General features: G+C 51.2%; 1 protein-coding gene across 1 annotated transcript in view; it reads right to left on the bottom strand.

Annotated features, from left to right (window-relative positions):
* Positions 1-24464, bottom strand: part of FOXN1 (forkhead box N1) — a 43976-nt gene extending 19512 nt beyond the window's left edge. The window contains exons 1-3 of the mRNA XM_033172616.1: positions 24361-24464; positions 2245-2385; positions 640-1149 (exon numbers count right to left, since the gene is read on the bottom strand). Of these exons, the coding sequence (XP_033028507.1) occupies positions 640-1149; positions 2245-2364 (630 nt within the window). The 5' untranslated portion in view covers positions 2365-2385; positions 24361-24464. The remainder of the gene's footprint in view (positions 1-639; positions 1150-2244; positions 2386-24360) is intronic.
* Positions 24465-24708: the final 244 nt, after the last annotated feature.

Below are 24708 nucleotides of genomic sequence, written 5' to 3'. Positions count from 1 at the left end.
CTTTCCAGCTCTACAATATCCAGGGCACAGAATTCAAAATCTGATCGCACCAGAGATTTGTATTATGATATTGCCACTTTTGTTTCCAATGCCTTTCCTAATGATCCATAGCACGGCGTTTGCATTTTTCACAGCTGCCGCACACGGCACTGACATCTCCATTGAGCTATGCACTTTCTTCACGGCCTGCATGATTTCCTATACCTCTACCATGCACTGCAACTCTCTGACGCTTCGACTTCACCCCCCCCCCAAGGCACACTCCTCCATTATCTGCCGAGACAGACGGGTGCCAGCTATCATCTTGCGTCTTCCTCGACTCTTAAAAAGCCTTAAATGCTGCAGCCCTTTCCCCATCCCATTGATCATTTTGGTGGACATAATAATTGTAGAATTTCCGAGCCAGAAGGGACCCTGAGGGTCATCCAGTCCAACCCCCTGCAATGCAGGAATCACAGCTGAAGAATCCCTGACCGGTAGCCACCCAACCTCTGCTTCAAAACCTCCCAGGAAGGAGAGTCCACCACCTTCTGAGGTCATGGAGTCATAGAACCGTAGAGAGGGGACCCCCTAGCATCACCTCATTCGAACCCACCTCCCAAGGACTGCCGCCATTTTATTAGAGTTAGCCCAACTCACCATTGCCTGGGGGTGATGTTCCTGCCCGGGGTTGCCATACTGCAGGCCGTTGCACCAGGCCGGCTCAGAGGAGAGGCTGGGAAGGTGTGCCAGATACATCTCCGCCTGCCTGGTCATGGTGGGCCCACACATCTCCTCAAAGCCGTCCATGCTTGCTGCCTTGAACAGGTGTCCGTCCATGGCCAGGGCCTGCTGAGCTTCTGGGAAGGTCTCCTCTGGGAACTGCCTCTTGTAAGGGTGGAAAGGGGTGTTGCGGAGGTTGCTCCTGAACCGGCCGCAGGTGCCTGCCGCGCTCTCCTCGTAGCTGTAGCGCCTGAACTTCTCTGCACCAGGGCCGGAAGGGACCTTGAAGGCTTCCTGCTGAGCTGGGGCACCTTGGCCAGCGGAGAACCTCCCGTAGGTGTGTTCGGGGGGCGGGGAGGAGGTGCTGGAGCTCGGGGAGGACTCCGAGTGTGCCCTCTCGGTCCGGGCATCGCCATCATATGACGGGCAGCAGAAGCCCGGGGTCTCCTGAAAGCAGAGGCATAGCAAGGTTAGGTGGTACCCGGTGCAATTTTTGGGGGTCAGCCCCTCCACATTGCAATTTTTGGGAACATTGCCCAAAGTCGTTGAGCTTTTTTTAGGGAGGCCGCTAGACAGATACACCTGCAGATCACGCAAATCCGACTGGCGATCACATAAAACCATGTCCGCACTGCTAGATGGGGGTGCGAGCAATGCCCGCCGGGGTGCCAGCACTGACCACCGCTCATGAAAATCCAAATGCCGATCGCATAGAACTGCCCACCAGGGATGCAAGCGCAGGGGGGGGGTGAATGCCGCCCGCAGGGGGGTGCCGGACTGATTGCCGGGCGTATTTGCACAATCGGCAGGCAGATTTTCACCACGGCGATCGCGCCAATCGCAAAAATCCACCTGCTGGGGGTGCGAGTGCTGCCATGCCGACCCACCAGGAGGATTTTGTCACCCCCTCCCAGCCATGACCCAGGGGGGGCACACCCTCCGCACCCCCCTTGCGACGCCCCTGCCTGAAAGCTACCAAACACGTTTGAGGAGGGTTAGTTCACTGGGAGAGCAGATGCCTGGCAGGTAGAAGGTCCCAGGTTGTATCCCCAGCGGCATCTCAGCCTACCCAGGCAATAACTCCTCATCCCGTCTATCCCCGCCACAAACCCAAACCCAGCTGGGCACTATTCCCAACCATCCCTGCAAGATAAGTAAGTCAAAGTCTATGGTGAGCACACCATAAACTCCACAGACAAGACATCCCCTAGATCTAGGGGAGATTCCCGACTTGCAGGAGGTTGGGCTAGATGAGCCTTGGGGTCCCTTCCATTTTATCCTCGCAACAATCAGGTGAGCTTCATGGCTGAGCGGGGGATTTGAACCCTGGTCTCTCCTGGGTTCTAGTCTGACACTCTAACCACTAGGCAACACTGCCTCATTACGTGATGCCAACAGACTCCAGCTCCCATCACCCAGGGTGGCCCCAATGGTCAGGCAGGCTGGGAACACCTCTTCTGGAAGGAAACGCATGGCCATTCTCATCTGCGTTGCAGGGGGCTGGACTAAATGGCCCCCGGGGGTCCCTTCTAGGGTTCTCACCTGCTGGATGGGGGACCCCGAGTTGTCATGGGTCTGCATCCGGTCGCCGCGTGGGTTGCTGTCCAAAGAATCCGAAGGCGAAAAGGTAATGCTAGATTGGTCTTGGAGCAGTGAAACCATCACCGACGCCAGCCAAGAATCCTGTTTCAACAGAAAAACAACCAGGAGGGGAAATAAATACATGACCTCAGATGAATTGGAGACTTTCTGAGCTTCACAATAGGATGCACTTTGGTGCATCTGATCCCAAGGAAAGGAGCTGGGCTTCCGTCTCCTTGAAATCAAGAGGGTAGCTGTTGCCGGTCCTCTTGGTTTTGATGGGACAACGGGGTGAATTTTCATTAAGTTGTTCATCTGCCAGATGGTGGGTTCAGGAGGTAAGAAGAGCCTGCTGGATCAGGCCCATGGCCCATCTGGTCCAACATCCTGTTCTTACAGTAGCCAAATGCCTGTCAGTACCTAGGACTCGAGATAGACTGCCTCTGGGAATGGAGGTTCCATAAGGAGAGCCTTGCTGGATCAGGCCATTGGCCACTTCACAGAGGCAAGCCACGTGCCCCAACGGAAAGTCCCCAAGGAGGACCCAAGCACAAGAGCCCTCTCCCCTCCTGGGGTTCCCAGTAACTGAAATACAGAAGCATTGCTTCCTCCAACTGGGGAGGCAGAGCAGAGCCATCAATGCTCATCTCCTCCTCCATGAATTGGTCCAATTCCCTTTTAAAGCCACCCAGGTTGGTGGCTATCACTGCCTCCTGTGGGAGGGAGTTCCATAGTCCAACTCTTTCTTCTCTGCAGGAAGGAGGTCTTTCTTTCCCCGGTCCTGAATCTTCAGGGGGTGACTCTGCGTTGTAACTTTGTGAGAGCGGAATAAAAGGATTTTCCTATCCACTTTCCATCAAAGCGCCATACAAGAGCATATAAATAGAGCCAGCCAGAGCGGACCAAAAGCCCACCATTGCCACCTGCAGAAGCCCACAAAAGCGGCTATGAATTCTCCCAAACTGCCTCCTTCCTGACATTTAAGAAGAGTTGGGCTCTGGCGACTTTGATCTCTCCTTTGCGAAACCTGGGATGAAAAGGCGGCTACTTTACTGCTCTTGGAAGGGGAGCAGGATGGAGCCGGCACTTCTGACAATCCCAAGAGGCACCTGCAAACTTTTTTCTTTCGCCTGGAATGCCTTCCTCACAATCTCTGAACCTCCAGGGGCTTTTACACCCGGTTTCCGTTGCTGATTCCCCTGGGCGGCAAACATTTCAGCAGAATTTACTCATGATAAAACATCCACCCCCCCACCCCCTTTGAACTACAAAAGAGACTTTTTAACATTTTTACAACCCTGCCTCTCTTTGTTTAATCCGAAACTGATAGATGAGGCTGGAACTTCCAGAGATAAACCCTTTGGGTGCAAAATCTGGGCAAAAGTTGCGGGGAAACTGACAAGGCCCACGAGGAGGGTGCCCCAAATTTCTTGGGGCCATAGGGCAGCTTGGTTTCGCTTGGTTTCTACATCTGCTTGTAACCTTTCGAAACAAAAATCCAGATGGAGATTCATCAGCATTTTCTGTGCAAATTTCTCCTCAATCATGTACACATGCACACAATTTTACTTAATATGTGGATTTTTGAAAGAAGCTCCCCCAGATGCATCCTTTATCTTATTCCCTGTAATAACACACATTTCCCTCCCACACTTCGTTGGAAAATCACACCACAATGTTTGGAGGAATGCAACTGTTACCAGGCAGCTGCATTCACACGTTCAGTTTGGGATGCATCAAGTTTGAATCTCTCTCTGCTCCCTGACAAAAACACAAAAGGGCCCTCCCCTCTCTCCTTTGCCTAGAGTTGACGCTCCGGGGTTTTCCACAGGGAACTTATTTCATTTCAATCTCCACACTCCTGTTTGCAAGGATGAGAGCTTTGTAAATAACAAGTTAATGACCCATTTATGCAATTGATAAGAGAAGATGGCACCGCCTTAAAATTAGGAAAAGGGAAAGGGGGGAAAAACCCAGACATGAATGCTAGAAAACTCAATGGAACTGTGGTAAGGACAACCAGATGTGTAGGTCTCATCTACCTTCCTGAACAGCGATCTGGGACAGTGGCACGTGGTGAAATATTTTGTAGGGGAACAAGTTAGGGCTGCCAGAGGTGCCAGCTTGCGAGGGCCATTGTGGGGGCTGATGTCACACACGTGTGACATCCCCATGTCCTGTTGTTGCGCACATGAGCAACGTGCCTCCCTTCCTATCCCGGGCAGAAGCTTCCTCGGCTTTGGGCAAGAGGCACCAGGCTTTAATACTTTAATACTCTAATTTAGCCGGAACATTTAGGGGACCAGCCTCACCCCCCTAAGTCCACCGACTGCATGTGGCTGGTGTGGAAACTGCAGGAGGGGAGAGGGCTCTTGTGCTCAAATCCTGCTTGCAGATTTCCCAAAAGAGGCACCTGACCAGTTGGCCACCATGAAAACAGAATGCTGGAGTCGGTGGGTCCCCTTTGGCCTGATCCAGCAATGGGTGCAGCATACCCCCAAGGTTTAAGGCAAGCAGCATCACAGCTCCCCCCACCCATTGCTGGCCTGCATAGCTAGCTTATTTTTAGGTCCCCTTCTCAGCACCTCTCATAAAGTGCGTCTCCTTTTTGTACAAAGGCGACCAGAACGGCGCAAGCTCTTCCAAATGAGGTTGCGCCATAGATCCATCTAATGGCACGGCGGTATTTTTCCCAGCCAAGGCCCTTGAGGTTTGGAGGCGCAACCCCACTTAGGGAAGCAAAGGCACGGCTGCTTGAGTTTCTAGCGGGACGGATGGGTGGCAGCCAAGGCTGAGATTGCGCCTGACCAACCACCCAAGCCCCGTGTCTCCGCCGCTCTCTGCAAATGGTGCGTGGCGATCGCCACTTTCCCCTCGGATTAGATGCCTGCTTGGAAAAAAACCAAGGAAAGTGGAAAGGGCTTGGAGGGGCGATGGTGGCCAAGCTCCTGCGCTTGCGTGACTGACGGGTCCCGTCAGCGAGCCAGGCCTGAACCGGGCCGGCCCCCGTTTCGTTCTCCCTCTTGGATTCCCGAGGGCCGCTATTCTGGCGACACCTCTTTGGCGGCGCATGGCCGCTCGCGCATCTTGCACCGCCGCTGTGCTGGATGCCAGGTGCTGCTGCTGCTGCTGCTCCTGCACAGGCCTCCCTCCCGTGTCCCCGGAGGCTGAGATCAACTTTCACTGTTTGGATGATCCCCAATTCGTAATTCATCCTCTGCGCTACATGCCTCCGAGGAGCTGCGTGATCCCAGGTTGACACCGGTGTTTCTGATCTCCCCCCTTCTCCCCCCCCCTTCCCCAAAGCACTAAATCATCCTCTTGCCAACCCCCTCCCTCCCTTCCTTCTGGGATTCACTCCGATGCCTCTTGGTTCAAGGAAGAGCCAGAGCGTTGGGATAGGACCCCAAATCACCTCCACACCAGGCCTAGGGATTCTTTAGCTGGGATACCCTGGGGGGCCCTTTCCATCTCCACAATCCTCTGATTCTAGATGGTACCACCACCATCAAGCTGCATCTCATTTCCTCATTTATTGCAAATAATAATAATAATAATAATAATAATAATAATAATAATAATAATAATAATAAATTTATACCCCACCCATCTGGCCGGGCTTCCCCAGCCACTCTGGGCGGCTTCCAACAAAATACATAATTCTTCTCCTCATCCTTTAATCCCTCCAACAGCCCTGTGAGGCAGGTCAGGTGGAGAGGCAACAACTTGGGCCAGGGTCACCCAGTGAGAGCTTTGTGGCTGAGCGGGAGGATTCGAACCCTGCTCTCTTCCCAGGCCTTAGTCTGACCCTCTAACCACTACACCACACTGTCTCTCTAGCCAAGAGTGTGGCTGGAGAACCAGGCAGACAGCCTTGTGGGATCAGCAAGGGTGGCTCCATGGCGGGAGAGATAACAGCTTCGAGGGCAGCCACAAAACAAACCACGGCGGATTCCCTTTTTTGCACCCACAGCAACACAGGCTCTGCCTGACCTCAGAAGAGGAGGAGGAGGAGGAGGCTTCGTGCGGCACCTTTGAGCCTTCCAGGGTGGGGCTGAGGGGTTGAGTCAGCAGCTGGGTGGGGACTGGCCCAGGAGGGCGAGGTGGGGGAATGGTTGGCCTCTGGATTCCTGAGTCAAAACATCTTGTCTCTGATCTCCATCAGATCCAGATTGCGGCAGGTTTGGCCCACAAAGTTTGTATTCCTGCCTGGTGGTGTGAAAGGCTCCACCTTTTGAATTCCACACGTGCCCAGAACATCCCTGGTGATTTCATAGAATCGTGGAGTTGGAAGAGACCCCTGAGGGTCATCTAGTCCAACCCCCTGCAATTGCAGGAAGCATAGCTGAAGACTCCCAGACAATCTCTGCTTAAAAACCTCCAAGGAAGAAGAGTCCACCACCTTCCAAGGGAGATTGTTCCATTGTTGAACTGTTGAAATTTCTTCCTGGTGTTTAGTCAGAAAATCCTTTATTGCAACTTGAAGCCATGGGTTCGAGTCCTACCCTCCAGAGCAGGAGAAAACAAGCGTTCTCCCTCTTCCATGCAACAGCCCTTGAGATATTTGAAGATGGCTCTTACATTCCTTCTCAGTCTCCTCTTGTCCAGGCTAAACATACCCAGCGCCTTCAACCGTTCCTCATCAGGCTTCGCTTCCTGGCTCTTGATCATCTTGGTCGCCCTCCTCTGCACACCTGCCAGCTTGCAAATGTCATTTTTTAACTGGGGTGACCAGAAGTGGACACAGCACTCCAGGCAGGGCCTGACCAAGGCAGAACAGAGTGATACTTCTCTTGATGCAGCCTAGAATTGAATTTGCTTTTTTTGCTGCTGCATCACACTGTTGCCGCATGTTACCTTTGTGGTCCACTAAGACCCCTCAATCCTTTTCACAGGTCATCTCTACGAGTGCCAGGCTAACTGACTCAAGTGAATGGCGTGGTAACGTGCCTTTTGAGTTGGTAGCAGCAGGGGCAGCAATAACAGAAGCCGGAGAAAGCAGACAAATAATCCAGGAGAGGCTAGTTACATCTTTCCTTTTCTTTGATGCGGTTTCTGCTTCATACTAACAGCTTTAACAGTAATGCTGCGGGAAGGTATAAATTTTTCTGCATGCAGTGCCCTTAAAGAAAATGTTGTCAAAATGATGTATAGATGGTATTTAACACCAGCTAAACTTGCCAAAATGTGTAAGACAAGAACTAATGAGTGCTGGAAATGTAAAGAAAAGGAAGGTATCTTTTACCGCATGTGGTGGACTTGTAAAGAGGTAAAGGCTTTCTGGGAAAAGATATATAATGAGTTAAAGAAAATGTTTAAAAACTCTTTTGTTAAAAAAAAACCAGAAGCCTTTTTATTGGGTATAGTGGCTGAAGAGATCCCAAGGGAAGATAAAAGATTGTTTATGTGTGCAACAACTGCGGCAAGAATTCTTTTAGCCCCAAAATGGAAATAACAAGAAGTACCAAGGAAAGAAGAGGGGCAGCTGAAGATGATGGACTTTGCAGAATTGGCAAAGCTGGCAGGAAGAATCCGAAACCAGCAAGATCAAGCATTCCAAAAGGACTGGAGCAAATTGATACGATCTCTGAAAGGTTATTGTAAGCAATTAACATCACGGGCAGGGTTGTTTGAAGACTTGTAATGAGAAATTTTCTACCTTTCTATATTTATTTAAATTTCGAGTCATTCCATAATGTATGCAATGAGAATTGGAAAAACGTGCAAAATGCAATGATAAAAAGATTAATTTTGAAAGCCATGAGGTGGGAGGAAGGAAGTTGGCAGGCTCTACAGAGGAGTGTTATGATGTGAATGTATATTATAAAATGGAAAATAAATAAGTAAAAATTATCACGGGGCTGAGGTGTGTGTGTGTAATCATGGATCCACACCACAGCACTGGGAAACAGGACATGCCTAGCAGGCCGGCCAGCCTAACTCCATCCTCCTGTACAATTAAGTGTTGCAATGTCTTTGCCTGCAATAGGGAGTGAGATGGTCCTGGCAGCCTGTCATTGGAGCTCTGAAACAAGCAGGCCGGCCAGTGTGGTGCGCCTCAAGTGTATCTCAGGGAGATCTTTGCATACCTCCAGGAGAGATTCCTCTGGCGCACTATTTCCTCTGCCAATGTGCTCCGTTCTGTTCTGGAGCCGGTGGCTGCTGGTGCCCATTGGGGCTAGTAGGGTGGGAAGCAGGCAGCCCCAGCGGCAGGCGGGACCAGAACCAATGACGGGCAGTGGCAGATCCAATAGCAGGCGGCGTCCCGACGCCATCTGCATTTAAAGCAGTGTCAGCCCACAGTCTTTGAAGAAATGGGTTGCACAGAGAAAATTCAGTCTCAGCCAACACGCATACAACACGCAGGTTAGTTGCCACTGCTAGCCCTCCTAAGAGTAGAACCGTTGAAACTAATAGATGGGGCCAACTTATGTTTATTACTTTCAAAGGGTCTACTCTGAAGACAGCTCAGGGCATCAGTGAAGCGGAATATTGGAAAGTTCAGGGCAGACCAAAGAAAGTCCTTCTTCACACAGCGAAGAGTTGGACTATGGAACTCCCTCCCACAGGAAGCAATGATGGCCACCAACTAGGACGGCTTTAAAAGAGGATGAAGCAAATTGTGGGGGGGGGGGAGGAGAGGGCTGTTGATGGCTGCTGGCTAGGATGGCTGTGCTCTGTCTCCACAGTCGGAGGCAGGGATACTTCTGCATACCAGATTCTGGAAACCCCAGGAGGGGAGAGTGATGCTCACATCCTGCTTGCTGGTTTCCCCATTAGGGCACCTGGTTGGCCACCAAGAGAACAGGATGCTGGGCTAGGTGGGCCACGGACCTGATCCAACCAGCTCTTCTGATGCTCTTGTGTTGTCACACCCTACAGTTAAAGCACATGGCTTCCCCCAGAGAATCCTGGGAACTGTAGTTTGTGGAGGTGATGCTGAGAGGTGTCAGGAGGCCCCTTTTTGGAGAACTACAATTCCCAGAGTGCTTTAACTGTCAGTCCTCTCCAGGGAAAGGCTGGGAAGGGGAATAGGTGTCTCCATGATGCTAGTTTAGAGCAAGCAGAGGTGGAGCAGAATCCAGATTCAGTTGACACTTAAAGCCAGATTTTGATGCTGTAAACTGCCCTGTGATTCTCAAACCAAGGGCGGTAGATATATTCAATAAATAAATATAATTGCTGCTGCTGTTAATTTACTTATACCGCCCTTCATTTGAGAATCGCAGTGTAGTTTACAATATAAAAACACAACATTACACAACAAACAAAAACATTAACTCCCACTTTATCAAAGAACCGTAGAGTTGAAATGGATCTCGTCCAACCCCCTGTAATGCAGGAAACTTTCATCCAATGTGGGGTTTGAACCCAACCCTGAGATTAAGAGCTTCATGCTCTGTTAGCTATCACATTCGCATTCCCACTTTCTGAATGACAGCCTTTCTTTGACATTTTCCCTCATCTGAATTTTGCGATGCAGTTCTCCAGCCAAGCAGAGATTGCAGAAATGCACAGGTTGTGTGTGGGGGGGGGGGCGGCATGAAACTGAAGACATCGGTGAAAATGGCATTTAAAACAGAAACGCAGCTTGCATGCAAGAGTATGCTAGTCAACATGGTGTCAATTGAGAGAAATTTGCACTAAATTGCTGAAGAATTGTCATGAGGATTAAATACGTATTTACTCGAGTCTTATGCACAGGTGGCACTGTGGTCTAAACCACAGAGCCTAGGGCCTGCCAATTGGAAGGCCGGCGGTTTGAATCCCTGCAATGACGGGGTGAGCTCCCGTTGCTCGGTCCCTGCTCCTGCCCACCTAGCAGTTCAAAAGCACGTCATAGTGCAAGTAGATAAATAGGGACCGCTCCAGTGGGAAGGTAAATGGCGTTTCCGTGCGCTGCTCTGGTTTGCCAGAAGGGGCTTAGTCATGCTGGCCACATGACCCGGAAGCTGTCTGCGGACAAAGGCCGGCTCCCTCGGCCTATAGAGAGAGATGAGCGCCGCAACCCCAGAGTCGGACACGACTGGACCTAACGGTCAGGGGTACCTTTACCTTTTTAATGTGCCATCAAATCTAATGTGCAACTTAATTTTCACAGCGTTATATGGCCAAAAAATGTGAGCATTCGATTTGAGTAAATGTGGCAAGAACAAGTCCCAAATTTCCACAGAAACGTGGAGTTCCTGAATTTAAGACTGGGGTTAAAAGAAAGAAGGGCAAACCCTCCCATCCCTGGCGGCTGACGTGCTCACTTTTTGCCCTCTTCTTGCAACTAGACTACAACTCCCATCATCCCTTGGGGTTGGGACTGATGGGAACTGGAATGCTTGAGCCAAAGCTCCCCCTCCAAACCTCCGCCCCTTTTCAACCAGCACTTTATCTGGAGCAGGCTTCCTCAACCTCCAGATGTTTTTGGCCTACAACTCCCATGATCCCTAGCTAGCAGGACCAGTGGTCAGGGATGGTGGGAATTGTAGTCTCAAAACATCTGGAGGGCAGAGATTGAGGAAGCCTGATCTGGAGCGTTGAGGTCTAGAATCTTGCTTCGCTTTCAGGGGGAAGGAGCTGCTTTGGATGCAGAAGGTCCCTGGTTCAATCTGCAGCGGCATTTCCAGGCAGGGCTGGGGCAAACAACCCCCCCTTGCCTGAATCCCTGGAGAGCTGCTGCTGCCAGTCAGTGCAGGCAACACCAAACATCTAAGGCGGCTTCCGATGTTCCTATTTAATTCGGAACCATGAGGACTAGAATCTTGCTTTGTTCTGCTGCTGGTGGTCAGTGCGGGTGCCTGTGGGCCGAGGGTCCTCTGGGTGTGTGTGCCAGGCCCCTCCAGCCTCTCCTCCTCCTGCGGGATCCTTCCCTTCCCGTGAGCTCATCCTGGGACAGTGCCATGTTCCTCCTTTTACGAGGAAGGTGTGTGCAGTGACCCGCCCTAATGGTTTCTGTCTCTGGCTGCGGCAGCATGTTTTATGCCGGGTGTGGCCTGGTGCTGTGCCTTTCATGCGTTCCCTCTGCTGCCCCACCTGGGACCACTCCTACCCTCCCACTGGGAATCGCCCACATCCTGCGTTGCAATTACCTTTATTTGATCTGCGGGACGGCTTCGGGAATCTTTTGCACCAGGGTTCTGGGGAGCTGAGTCGGGAGAAAAACGCCTGGCAGGCTGCGGGGAGCGCCGAGGAATGGGCAGGATCGTAGCAGAGCCGGAGGGAACCCCCAGGGGTCATCTAGCAGGGATGGGGGCAGCAGCCCAAGCGAAGTTGGCTCTGGGGGGTGGAGAGGGCAGGGCTTCAGGCACAGAACCTGATTCCCAGAACTCGGCTGTGGAATGTGTGGAAGCACAAGGTGTCACGGGGCATGTGCAGAGTAACACTCCCAAGTCAGGGAAAGTCAGACCCCACCGATCTGGGATTCTAGGGAGAGCTTTCCAGAGCAGAGTCTGTGGCTTCTGGACGGGAGATTCATTTCATTTACTACGCTTCGCTAACGCCCAATGACAGCAGGTCCTGGGACTCTTTGCCTTAGTGATTATTTGGAAACCTATAAAACGGAATATCTGAAACTGAATAATTAAAACAACAACACACACCAGGGTATGAAACCAAAATAGGAACATAGGTCTGAGTATCGTCTACACTGACTGGCAGCAGCTCTCCAGGGTCCAAGGGAGGGAGTCCTTCCCTGCCCTCCCTGGAGATGCTGTCAGGATTTGACCCTGGGACCTTCTGCATCCAAGGCAGCTGCTCTGCCCCTGAGCCACAGCCCTTCAGGACCCGTGAAGGCGAGAGGCATTTGGCCCATCAACCATGGACCCCCCCCCCGAGATAAAAGCCAAAAGCAACCTTTTCTCCAATGCAGTCCATCCCTCCCCACGTCTTCCCTCGCTGGCTCTTCAGGTAGGAGAGTAAGACATCTCAGGTGCAGGCAGCCCATAATTAGCAGGGAAGGCTACCTCACGGCGCGGCTCACGGCCACCAGCCAGCTCTCTAAAAAGGGATGAGCAACTCAGGGCAGACGGCAAGGATGAGTGTGTACGTTATGGCTTCCTTGCAGTCATAGAATCGTAGGATTGTAGAGTTGGGACACCAGGGGTCATCTAGTCCAACCCCCCGCAATGCAGGAACCACAACTATTTCAGTTTTAATTGCGTTGCCCCCCCCCCCGACAGTACTCTATACACCCCTTCTTCCATATCCAACAGACGACGATCATTTATGATCCAACCGAGGGAACTGTAGCCCACGAAAACTGGTGCCAGGATAAATCTGGTGGTCTTTAAGACAAGGGTCACCAATTGTGCTGCCCCAGGTTGCCCACGACTCCCCTCCATCCCCTTTGGAAAGTACATAGAGCTGGAGGAGGAAGTTGGAAGAGTGGTTTCCCCCCCCCTTCCACTCTATGGTGACTCTGCTGGATTGGACTCAAATGCTTTGAAAAATTAAACTGGGTTCTTTCTTTATGTGGGGAATAATGTGGGAGAGTGGGGGTGTGTGCCTGCGACATTCACTCAAAAATCCAAATGGGCTTAAAAAGGTGCCCTATGTTACGATTGATCCTGCCCCTCCCTGGACCTGCCCAATCCTCTTTTAAAGCCATCTAGGTCAGTGGCCATCACTGCCTCCTGTGGCAAGGAGTTCCACAGATTAACTTTGCACCTCTTTGAGAAGGACTTTCTTTTCTCCACCTTGAATCTTCCAGCATCCAGCTTCACTGAATGCCCATGAGTACCAGTGTCATGAGAGAGGGGTCAATCCTTCCTTCTCTCCATGCCAGTCATAATTCTTATGTACCTCTAGCTCAGCTGGTAGAGCCCGACATTCTTAATCTCAGGGTTGTGGGTTCGAGCGCCGTGTTGGGCAAAAGATTCCTGCGTCGCAGGGGGTTGGACGAGATGATCCTCGCGGCCCCTCTTACTGGCCTTTTCTCCAAACTAAAATGTCCCAAGTGCCGCAACCTTTCTGCGGTGGGGAGTCCCTTGATAATTTTGGTAGCCCTTTCCTGAACCTAAGAAAGCCCCAAATGAGTCCCGGATCCTCACATGATTCACAAGCCTCTGTCTCTGTCCTCTTATCTCTGGATTTTGCCTCTCCTGGGAAAGGAAAGGATCGGCTGGGAAGGAGCCTCAGAGGAGTTGCTCTGCTGGTGAGTAAGCAACTGCAGCCTCCCAGAGAGACTTGCTCCAGGCTGGGGTAGGGACTTGGTGCATTTAAAAGTGCCTTTTTCTCACTGTCCGCTTTTCCTTTGCTTTTTTGATGACTGAAACAACTCCCCCTCCCTCCCTCCCTCCCTCCCTTCCTCCTCCTCCTCCTCCTCCTGTGGCGCTTGAGCCCTTAATAAACGCAGGGCACAGTCGTCAGAAAAGGCGCCCTTGTGCAGAAGGCAACTGGGGGCTCCTAGCCACAAATGGCTCTGCAGCAATGCCTCTGAATCCCAGTTGCTGGAAACTGCAGGAGGGAAGAGGGCTCTGGTGCTCAGGAGAGGCATTTGGTTGGCCACCGTCAGAACAGGATGCTGGACCAGCGGGGCCACTAGGGGCCCGATCCAGCAGGCGGCTCTTCTGTAAGCTAGCCAGGGAACCTGGGGAGGGCTTCCCTTCCCTGAATGGCATGCTGTTGCTGCGTTCTTGGGAGAACAGGTTCCTCTCTAGTAGTCTCCTGGCAGGGAGAAGGTTGGCCAGGACCTGCCGAGGCAGGCCTGGGCGAGCTGGCAGTCCCTGGCATCAGGAGGGCAGGAAGACCCAGCCCCGCTGCAGGAGGGAAGGGAGAGAGGGGTATGGGGGTTGGGTGGACTGCTGGGACCCAGGGTGCAGATTGGCTTGGTGAGGCTGCGGCCACAGTTGCCTCGGAGCCTTTTTTCCTGGGTAAGGGGGATCCATCGCTGTTTTCCATCTGCTGAGAGCGGAGGAGGCTATCAAGGGATCTGCATCCTGGCCACATTCAGGGTGGCCCACACAGGTGCCAGGCACCATCCCAGGCCAAGGGTGCCCCAGGAGGATGGAGGCTTCTGGGACCGGGTGCGGGAGGCAACAAGCAGCCAGGTGACTTATTCACCTCCACCATCCTAATTTTATATCGATTGAGGCTGCCAGTATTATGATGCCATCACACAAATCTATGATGCAGCTGCATCGGGAGGGCTGGTACAGTTCTGGTCAGCTCACCTCAAAACGGAGTTGGAAAAGGATCAGAAAAGGGCAGCCAGATTGTGGACGTCCAATAAAACTGAATATGGAAAGATTCAGGACTGATTAAAAATGGTTAAACTATGGAACTGCCTCCTACGCTTTGGCCTGATTCAGCAGGCTCTTTTGATGTTCTAATGGAGCTTCCAGTTCCAGAGGCAGTCTATCTAGATTCCTAGGTTCTCAAGGGCATGTGACCGCTGTGAGAACAGGGTGCTGGACTAGATGTGGCCTCCTCCTCCTCCAGCTGGTTTCCCTTCCTGCATCTTGACATCAATGGACCTGAGTAACGTTGGGTCCATTCCTTCCAAAGGATCTACTTTGAGTAAAAGCTAGGCTATAACCCATCCTTTTAAATCTCCTTTTCTGGCCGTCAGTAGACCTCATCTATTTACTTCCTAAAACTTATGCACTGCTTGTTTTGTTCTGTTTGTAAAAAGCCTCCCTCAAAATGGTTTGCAAAGAAAGCAATAATATCATCACTAGGAAAAAATGCAACTCTCAAAAAGTTAAAACAACAATAGACTAAAAGCTCATTAAAGCTCTCACCAACTTTCTAAACATCTGGGTAGACCTTCAGTTGTTTCAGTGACTGGCTCCCTAAATCGAGGGAAGAGTTATTGCTGGGCTCCAACACCCCTCCTCTCTGACCATTGGGCGCTGATGGGAATAGAGTGCCCCATGGCCTCTGGAGGAGGGCCAAAGATGCCCCCCCTGCTCTGAAATCTTGCCACCTGCACCGATATCCAGCATTGCCTCTGCCCAAAACCTCTCTCAGTAATCTCTGCAAACAGCCTTGCAAAGTAGGCCGGCGTTGATTCTCCCCATTTTGCAAAGCTGCGAGAATCAGCTTGTATAAGGGCTATCTCATAAGCCTGTGATTCACCCTCCACACCCACTCTGCCAGGGCTGATTGAAATCTCAATCTATTTAAACCTCTCTCTCTCTCTCTCTCTCTCTGTGTGTGTGTGTGTGTGTGTTTTTTGTTTTTCGTATTTCCCAGATTGCAGTGTCGGGACTTGGCTTTATGGTCATTGCGACGTCTGCATTGATCGGGGTTGGACTAGATGACCCTGGGGGGTCCCTTCCAACTCCACAATTCTTGGAATCTATAAATTGTCCCAATTTCTGGTCTCTGGTTCCCCTTCTGGGGCGTGTGTGTGCAAAATGGGTTTGCCCACCTTGCTCCCGTCTCGGAGGAGCAGGCTGCGATTGCCACCCACCTGCTGTCGTCATCAGGGCAAATAAGCCTGTGAAAACGGGGACTGATCCCTTCGCACGTTGCTCCCTCCATTTCGCTCGGGGGCCGACGGCTGAGAAAGTCGTGGCCCTTTGTGCGCCGGAGGGGGAAAGGTGTATCAAAGCCTCGTCATTTTCTTCTGCCGCTAATTTCGCCTGCGCAATCTCCAGGTTTAATCTTCCTTTTCTTCTCCCTGTGACTTAATTCATTTCTTCAAGGTGGAAGGAGGAGGAGAGCGCTGAGAGGCTCGCCCAAGCTGGAAGGCCTTGGCGTATGCCATCCTGCCTTCTGGCTGCTTTGTGTGTGCCAGTGAAAATCTGCTCCACTGTTGAATGGCTCTTCCTGCCAGAAAGACATTTGTATTGCAGATGGCCAGTGGAGATGGCTTTCATAGAATCCTAGAGTTGGAAGAGACCCCAAGGGCCATCCAGTCCAACCCCCTGCCAAGCAGGAAACACCATCAAAGCATTCCTGACAGATGGCTGTCAAGCCTCCACTTAAAGACCTCCAAAGAAGGAGACTCCACCACACTCCTTGGCAGCAAATCCCACTGCCGAACAGCTCTTGCTCTCAGGAAGTTCTTCCTAATGTTTAGGTGGAATCTTCTTTCTCGTAGTTTGAATCCATTGCTTTCTGTGTGCCTCGGAAGGCTGTGTGTTTTGCTAGGGACCTTCTGCGGCATAACAGGGGGGTGAAATTATTGCTGTTATTTATCAAATTTCTATACTGCCTTTTGTCCGAGGATCACAGGGCGATTGGCAATATAAAACATGAACCCAGTTGGGCGTCAAGAGAAACGGAGGCTTCCTATTCACATTTGCAAAGCAGTTTTGGGAGTCGCAGAAAGATGCCTTCTACTGTGCCAAACCCATTAAGCCCAGTGTTGCCTGCACTGACTGGCAGCAGCTCTCAAGTGTTTCATACAAGGGTCTTTCCCTGTCCCTCTTGGAGACGGTGCTCCCCTGAAATGGAAGCAAGGCTCTAGTCTTCATGGTTCTAGGTGAAGATCCGGCTTAAAAAGGCACATAGGAAGCTGCCTTATACCACATCAGATCAGAGTTCCATCAGGCTCAGTGTCGGCTACCCTGGCTGGCAGCAGCTCTCCAGGGGTTCGGGCAGGGGATTCTCCCAGCCCAAATTGCAGGTGCCAAGGACTGAATCAGGGCCCAGATCAGCAATGAGCAAACCTCTAGGTCAGGAGGATGGGGGTGCAAAGTGTTTCTGGGTATGCATAAGATTTTGGGCAGGGCACAAATTTGCATAAGATTTGCAACAGTTCATTTATATGCAGAGATGCAAATCCAGCCTTTAGATTTTGCCAAAAGCAAGCCAATCATGGACCGCTCCGAATTCCCCAGTTTATTCCTTCAGTTTGTCCTCGTCGCAGCTCAGATCTCCCCGAGATAATGTCCTCTGCTGTTCATTTAGCCCCAATTAATTTCCCCAAAGGTTTACCTCCAAATGAATGTTGCCCCCCCCTGCCCCTTCAGGACCCCCAATTCACCACCAAGTACCTAAGGAGAGCCTGCTGGATCGGGCCAAATGGGACCCATCTAGTCTAGCCTCCTTTCTCCCCAGGGGCCAACCAGATGCCCATTATGGGGCAAACCGCCAAGCTGGATCCGAGCGCAAGGGCATCACTCTCCCCTCCTGCCGTTTCCAGCAACGGCTTTCAGGAGGTCTGCCACCTGGGCTCTGTAAGCCACCCAAGTTGGTGGCCGCCACTGCCTCCTGTGGCAGGGAGTTCCACAGTTTATGTGGTTCATGAATAAGTTGTTTCTTTTATCCATCCCGAATCTTCCAATATTCAGCTTCATCAGATGCCCAGGAGTTCTGGTGTTCCGATGCCAAGCTTACTTTTACAAACATATATATATCTCATGTCGCCTTTTCTCTGAACTAAAAAGTCCCACACGATGCAACCTTTCCTCGCAGGGAAGCCGCTGCATCCCCCAAATCATTTTGGTGGCCCTTTCCTGTACTTTTTTTTGGCAACTCTACACTATCACCTTACATCAATATCTTACACAGGAACTGAGAAGACCCCTCTGAATTCGAATTCCCCAGAAACACTTGGTGGGCAGCCAGGTGGGTGGCAGGGGGGAATGGGACATTCACAAATTGGCGCCCCTGTCCCCTTGTTCCATCCTTCCTGGGAGGCAGCACCCCACAGCATTGACCCCTACCAAAAACACACATGGCACCCTGTTTAATGATAGGACTGAGCCTCAGTTTACACCAGAGTTGGCCATCCAGGAGGGTGTTTCTTAATCCAGACAGTCAGCATGGGGGATGAGGGGCCTTCATCTCTTTTTTATCACTTGACCATAGAATTGTAGAGCTGGAAGGGACCCCAGAGGGCCATCCAGTCCAACCCCCTGCAATGCAGGAATCACCACTAAAGCATCCATGACAGATGACCACCCAAACTCTGCTTCAAAACCTCCAAGGAAGGACAGTCTACAACCTCCAGAGGAAGGAAGTTGCACTGTTGAAAGTTCTTCCTGATGTTTAGTCAGAATCTCTTATCTTGTAACTTGAAGCCATGGGTGCGAGTCCTACCCTCCAGAGCAGGAGAAAACAAGCTTGCTCCCTATTCCCTGTGACAGCCCTTGAGATATCTGGAGATGGCTCTCCTATCTCCTCTCCAGTCTCTCCTCTTTTCCAGACAAAACATATCCAGCTCCTTCAACCGTTCCTCATAAGGCTTGGTTTTGAGACCCTTGATCTTCCTGGTCGCCCTCCTCTGCCCACCTTCCAGCTTATCAACGTCCTTCTTAAATTGTGGTGCCCAGAATTGGACACAGTCTTCCAGATGTGGTCTGACCAAGGCAGAATGTTGTTGTTCAGTCGTTCAGTCGTGTCCGACTCTTCGTGACCCCCTGGACCAGAGCACGCCAGGCACCCCTATCCTCCACTGCCTCCCGCAGTTTGGCCAAGACTCTCTGCCCGGAAACCTGGAGCACCCTTGTGTTGCAGCATAGGCCAGCTTCCTGCATTCCTAAATTTTGCTGTCGGCTGGGGGTGCACCCAACATTTGGCACCCAGAAGTCTGTGGACCTGCCAAAAGGTAGATGTCACAAATCTAAAAAAGGAGGCCAAAGTTGCAGGCAGCTGGACACTCTGGTGTCTCTTTGTAATGACTGCCTTGGGAGACTGACTGGCAGGTGCCAAATGTTTTGTAAAAGTCAATCTGTTTTGCATCACTCCTGGCTTATGCTCTTGGCAAACAGTGGCCCGTTCTCTGCTGGTTTTGGCAGTCTCCACGAATCCACCTCCCTCCTACCTCTGACCTTGGCTTAAATTAAAGCAAACAACTAGGTCGGAAGATTGCATCTTCTCTGAATTGATATAAAGGGATCTCAGCAAATTGCACCTATTAATTTTATTTAAAAAAATTAAAAAATTGCCCAGTAGCACCTTAGAGACCAACTAAGTTTGTTCTGGGTACAGTGGTACCTCAGGTTACATACGCTTCAGGTTACAGACTCCGCTAACCCAGAAATAACGCTTCAGGTTAAGAACTTTGCTTCAGGATAAGAACAGAAATCGTGCTCCGGCGGCACGGCGGCAGCGGGAGGTCCCATTAGCTAAAGTGGCGCTTCAGGTTAAGAACAGTGTCTGGTTAAGAACGGACCTCCGGAACGAATAAAGTACGTAACCAGAAGTACCACTGTAAAGCTTTCGTGTGCATGCACACTTCTTCAGATACATGGAAACAGTATCTGAAGAAGTGTGCATGCACACGAAAGCTCATACCAGGAACAAACTCAGTTGGTCTCTAAGGTGCTACTAGAAAGAATTTTCGATTTTGTTATGGAAACAGAAGTCACCAGACCCTTATATAGAATCATAGAGTTGGAAGAGACCACAAGGGCCACCCAGTCCCAAATATAGTGGCAACACAAGTCTGAAACACAAGTCACCAAACCCCCAAATATAGTGGCAGGGTGGGGTGGGGTTTTCCTCAAAAGGGTAGTAGGAGATGGGTGATTGACTCAATGGGTATGGTAAACACAAAATAACTTTAGCATATGTAATGAGACAAGAATATTCAGATTTTGGATTCTTGTCTCATTACATATGCTAAAGTTACTTTTAGTCATCTGCATACTATCCCTTGCTTTTTCCTGTCATTAACAGTCTTCAACAGGTTTACCATACCCATTGAGTCAATCGCCCATCTCCTACTACCCTTTTGAGAAAAATCCCACCCCACCCTCCCACTATATATATGGGTCTGGTGACTTGTGTTTCAGTGTATCTGAAGAAGTGTGCATGCACACGAAAGCTCAAACCAAGAGCAAACTTAAAGTAAAGGTAAAGGGACCCCTGACCGTTAGGTCCAGTCACGGACGACTCTTGGGTTGCGGCGCTCATCTTGCTTTACTGGCCGAGGGAGCTGGCATACAGCTTCCGGGTCATGTGGCCAGCAGGACTAAGCCGCTTCTGGCAAACCAGAGCAGCGCACGGAAACGCCGTTTACCTTCCCGCCAGAGCGGTACCTATTTATCTACTTGCACTGGCGTGCTTTCAAACTGCTAGGTTGGCAGGAGCTGGAACCGAGCAATGGGAGCTCACCCCGTCATGGCGGGGATTCAAAATGCCGACCTTCTGATCGGCAAGCCTTAGGCTCTGGTTTAACCCACAGCGCCACCCACATCCCAAGAACAAACTTAGTTGGTCTCTAAGGTGCTACTGGACAATTTTTTAATCTTTAAAATTTATTTTGACTGTGTCAGACCAACACGGCTACCTATCTGAATCTATTAATTTTATGCTAGTCTTTTAGCGACTAATAGAGTGAAATAATAATAATAATAATAATAATAATAATAATAATAATACTAATATAATTAGATAATTTTAGAGTTGGAAGGGACCCCCAAGGGCCATCTAGTCCAACCCCACAATGCAAGAGTCACGGCTAGAGAATCCCTGACAGACAGCCATCCAACCAACCTGTACTTAAAAGCCTCCAATGAAGGAGAGTCCACTGCCTTCTGGGACATAATTTCGGCTGGTCTACTTTGAGTATGACTCATGCTGGATACAACCCCGACGAAGCAAGTTGCATCCTCTAGCTAATGTAAGAGCTTCATCTGGTCCTCAGAGCAGCCAAGCAGATGCCCCTGAGCACCACAGCTCAGGAGGGGAGTGTTGCTGTTGTGGCAGTAAAGGGGAAAAAAATCCTTCCAGTAGCACCTTAGAGACCAACTAAGTTTGTTCACTTCTTCAGATACCATGCGCACGAAAGCTCATACCAAGAACAAACTTAGTTGGTCTCTAAGGTGCTACTGGAAGGATTTTTTTTTTTAATTTTGTTTCGACTACGGCAGACCAACACGGCTACCTACCTGTAACCAGAACTATGAATTCCATCGTTGGAAAAAACTCTCTTTTTGCCTGTCCTGAATCTTCTAATGTTGAGCTTTGGTGGGTGACGCCTTTGGGCTCTCGTGTGATGAGAGAGGCCGACCCACTTCTCACCCCCACCATGTGTAACCTCTGACCCCTGTTTAAACGCCCTCTCTTACTTGCTCTGAACTAATAAGCAAAAACCACACAAGCCTTGTGAGGGAGTCGGGGGTGTTTCAGCCTGGAGAGGAGATGACAGAGGTGGCATGATGGCCATCTTCAAATATCCAAAGGGTTGTTCCATGGAGGGTGGAGCAAGCTTCTTTACTCCTGATCGGGAGGGGAGGACTCGAACCCATGGATTCAAATGACAAGAAAGGAGATTTTGACTAAACCTCAGGAATAACTTGCTGATGGCAAGAGCCGCCTGACAGTGAAACAGATTCCTTGTGGAGGAGCCAGTGTGGTGGTGTGGTTAAGAGCAGTAGACTCATAATCTGGTGAACCGCGTTCGCGTCTCCGCTCCTCCACATGCAGCTGCTGGGTGACCTTGGGCTAGTCACACTTCTCTGAAGTCTCTCAGCCCCACTCACCTCACAGAGTGTTTGTTGTGGGGGGGAAACAAAATAAAAAAATAAAACAAATTCCTTCCAGTAGCACCTTAGAGACCAACTAAGTTTGTTCTTGGTATGAGCTTTCGTGTGCATGCACACTTCTGGAGAATGTTAGCTGCCTTGAGACTCCTTCGGGTAGTGATAAAACGGGATATCAAATCCAAACTCCTCTTCTTCTTCTTCCTTCTGAAGGTGGCAGACTCTCCTTCCTTGGAGGTTTTTAAGCAGAGGTGGGGCCCCACCTGTCATGGATGCCTTAATTGAGATTCCTGCATTGCGGGGGGTTGGACTAGATGACTCTTGGGGGTCCCTTTCTCAACTCCACAGGTCTACAAACTATTGCAGCCTCTTTTCACAGGGAAGCTGCTCCACCCTGTCCATCACTTAAGCTGCCCTTCTCCGTCACTTAACGGAGAGCAGAGGGGGCTTGGGAAGCCACAGAACAATTGCTGCCCACGATTTGCCCCGATGTGGACTAGAGACCTGCAGAGCTCCAGCTTGCTGAAAAGGTGAGTGCCCAGCCCTGCCTCTGGGTTCCCTGTTGCAATCCTCCCATCACTTCGCACCAGCGCTCCGCACAGAGCATGCTTCCGATGCCTGCCTGGGCCTGCCTCCTTCCCTCTGGATGAAGAGCCGAGCAAAAGGTGGGGTGTGGCATGAGCTCCCCTGCTACTCTGTGCACCTGTTGGCGTGGTGAGGCTGCTGCCAGTGGAGAGCAAGGTGCATCGGTTTGGCAGCCGCCTCGCCAGGCACCTGCCCGCTTCGAGGTGCTCCGTGGCATCCGAAGTCAGAACAGAGGCTAACTCTTTCTTGCTTTGCATTTGTGTACTTAAGCCTAGATTGTTTTGTTGTTGTAATTTATTCTGTTTTATCTGTTGCAATACTGAATTTGTTCTGTTTGCCAAACTACTGGCTTTTGTCGTTTTTGGATTTACTGATCGGCTCCAAGTTTTGTATATCTGTATTTTCAATACTCTGTTTCGAAAGGTTGCTGTAAGCCGTTCTGGGCAAAGCTCAGTCATACAAGTAAAATCCATCCATCGGCCGATCCTCTGAGCGACTCCAAGTCAACAGAGCTTGAGGGTCGTTCTGCAACTGGTGCAGCTGCAAGGAGAGACCAGTGGCATTTATATCCTGTCCTTTTCTCCAAGGAGCTCCAGGTGACATCCATGACTCACCCCTCCTCATTTAATCCCCACCACAACCCTGCGAGGTGGGTGAAGCAGAGGGGCAGTGCCTGGCCCCCAAGGTGAGACCTTCATGGCTAAGTGGGGATTTGAACCCTGGTCTCTCCTGTGTCCTAGTCCGATGCTCTAACCACTACACCACACTAGCTCACCTCTGGGTGATGCCTGAGGAGCTGGCAATGTTGCCAAGCCCACCACTGGCCCTTGCTGCTCTGACACCCTCTAAGTCAAGGGATGGGCACCTGGCCAGCACCCAGGTAGGAGGTTGCAAAACATTTCCTTTCGCTCAGTGGCAGAGTGCCACCTTTGCACAGAGACCACCCCAGGTACGGCTAGGAAAGACCCCAGAGGCCGAGCCAAAGGCATTTCCCTGTGTGGCTCATTAAACCAGCTCTCCTTCCAGAGCTTGAGGACTAGGATCTTACTTTATGCTTCAGGGAAGCGTGGCAGCTCCGTGGCAAAAGCACCTGCTTTGCATGCAGAGAAGATTCCCCGTCCCAAGCAGGCTGAGGAAAAAACAACCTGCCTCTGAAAGCCTGGAGGCAGACACTGCTGGTCAGAGTCGGCAACACTGCTCTGGATGGAGACAAGTGTCTGGCTTGGTCAAATCAGTTGCCCATGGTCACCAGAAGAAAAGGGACCCCCCCCCAAACATGCCAAGCTTTCATTTGCCCCCTTGCACCAGAATGGTCTCCTCCTGCCAGGACCTCACCCCTCTGGCACTTGCTTAGAGAATTCCTCGAAGGCAGCCTTTGCCGGCTTGGAGTCCTCCAGATGGAGATGGGGTCTCCAAAGCAGTTGAAGGGTGCCAGGTTGACTGATTTCTGGCTGTCCCCAAGTCCATCGCATGATGAAGGAATGATGGAAGGGGCAGCAATCTTTTAAATGGGGCATTCCGCCTCAGTCAGCCACCCCGTCTCTGAGCACTGCAGGGGGTTGGGCTAGATGACCCTTGGTGGTCCCTTCCAATTCTGTGACTCCTGCCCAGGAGGAATTCTGGAACTCCAAAAGTTGTTTCTTTGAACCGTCGTTCCTCCTCCCCACCAAAATAAATAATCCCCCAACACTCAACCGCTGCCGGATCTTCCATCGGCAATTTGACAGCAAATTTCTGGGAACCGCGAGGTCAAATGCCCAGTTGTCAGCAACCTGCAAAAATGTCACCGCGGTGAATAAGAACTACCAATGGGGATGCGCCATCCATCCGTCACACAAGCGCCTTCCCCAAGTGACGGGAACAGACAAACTTTAGAATTATGGAAGGGTATGGGGATCCTCCTGGAGAAAGCGGAAGGCTCCCCCTGGATCAGTTTCTTCCGCCTCATAAACGTTAGCGAGCAACACGTCTCACAAGCATACGCAGAGTGCCAAGGGTCTGCTTACCTCGCCGCCGGGAAGCCGGAGAGGCCTTGGGGCTCCCTTCCCTCCGCCGGGAGTGGCGCGCTGCCCGGGTTAAGTGGAGCTGGGGAGGGGACGGCGGAGAGGTCTCTGCTTACCTCTCTGCTCCGAAGCGGCACCTCCGAGACGCGGAGAGGTCATGCGGAGTGAGGCGCCCTTGGGTGGCTCTGCTGCGGCGCGCACGGCTCAGCGACTCTCCGCGCTGTGGGAGCCAGGAGACTGCTGTGCTCTCCAGGTGAGGCGGAGAGGCATTTGGCGAAGGAGGCAAGGCGGCAATTATGATATCAGCAACTCCTAGCCTTGGGCAATCGAGCCTCGAATAAGGCCGGGGAAAAAGTGACTGCGAAGGAGAAGGCTCCCGCTCTCTGCGCGCCTACTAGTAGTACACGCACCCCTTCCCCCTGCCTCCCTCTCGAGAGGAGTGGGGATGGGCTATCCGAGGGTCA

Source organism: Lacerta agilis, chromosome 15, assembly GCF_009819535.1.
Source record: "Lacerta agilis isolate rLacAgi1 chromosome 15, rLacAgi1.pri, whole genome shotgun sequence".
Taxonomy (NCBI): Eukaryota; Metazoa; Chordata; class Lepidosauria; order Squamata; family Lacertidae; genus Lacerta; species Lacerta agilis.
Note: the sequence above shows the minus strand (reverse complement) of the source record. Positions and strands in the feature narration are given on the sequence as shown.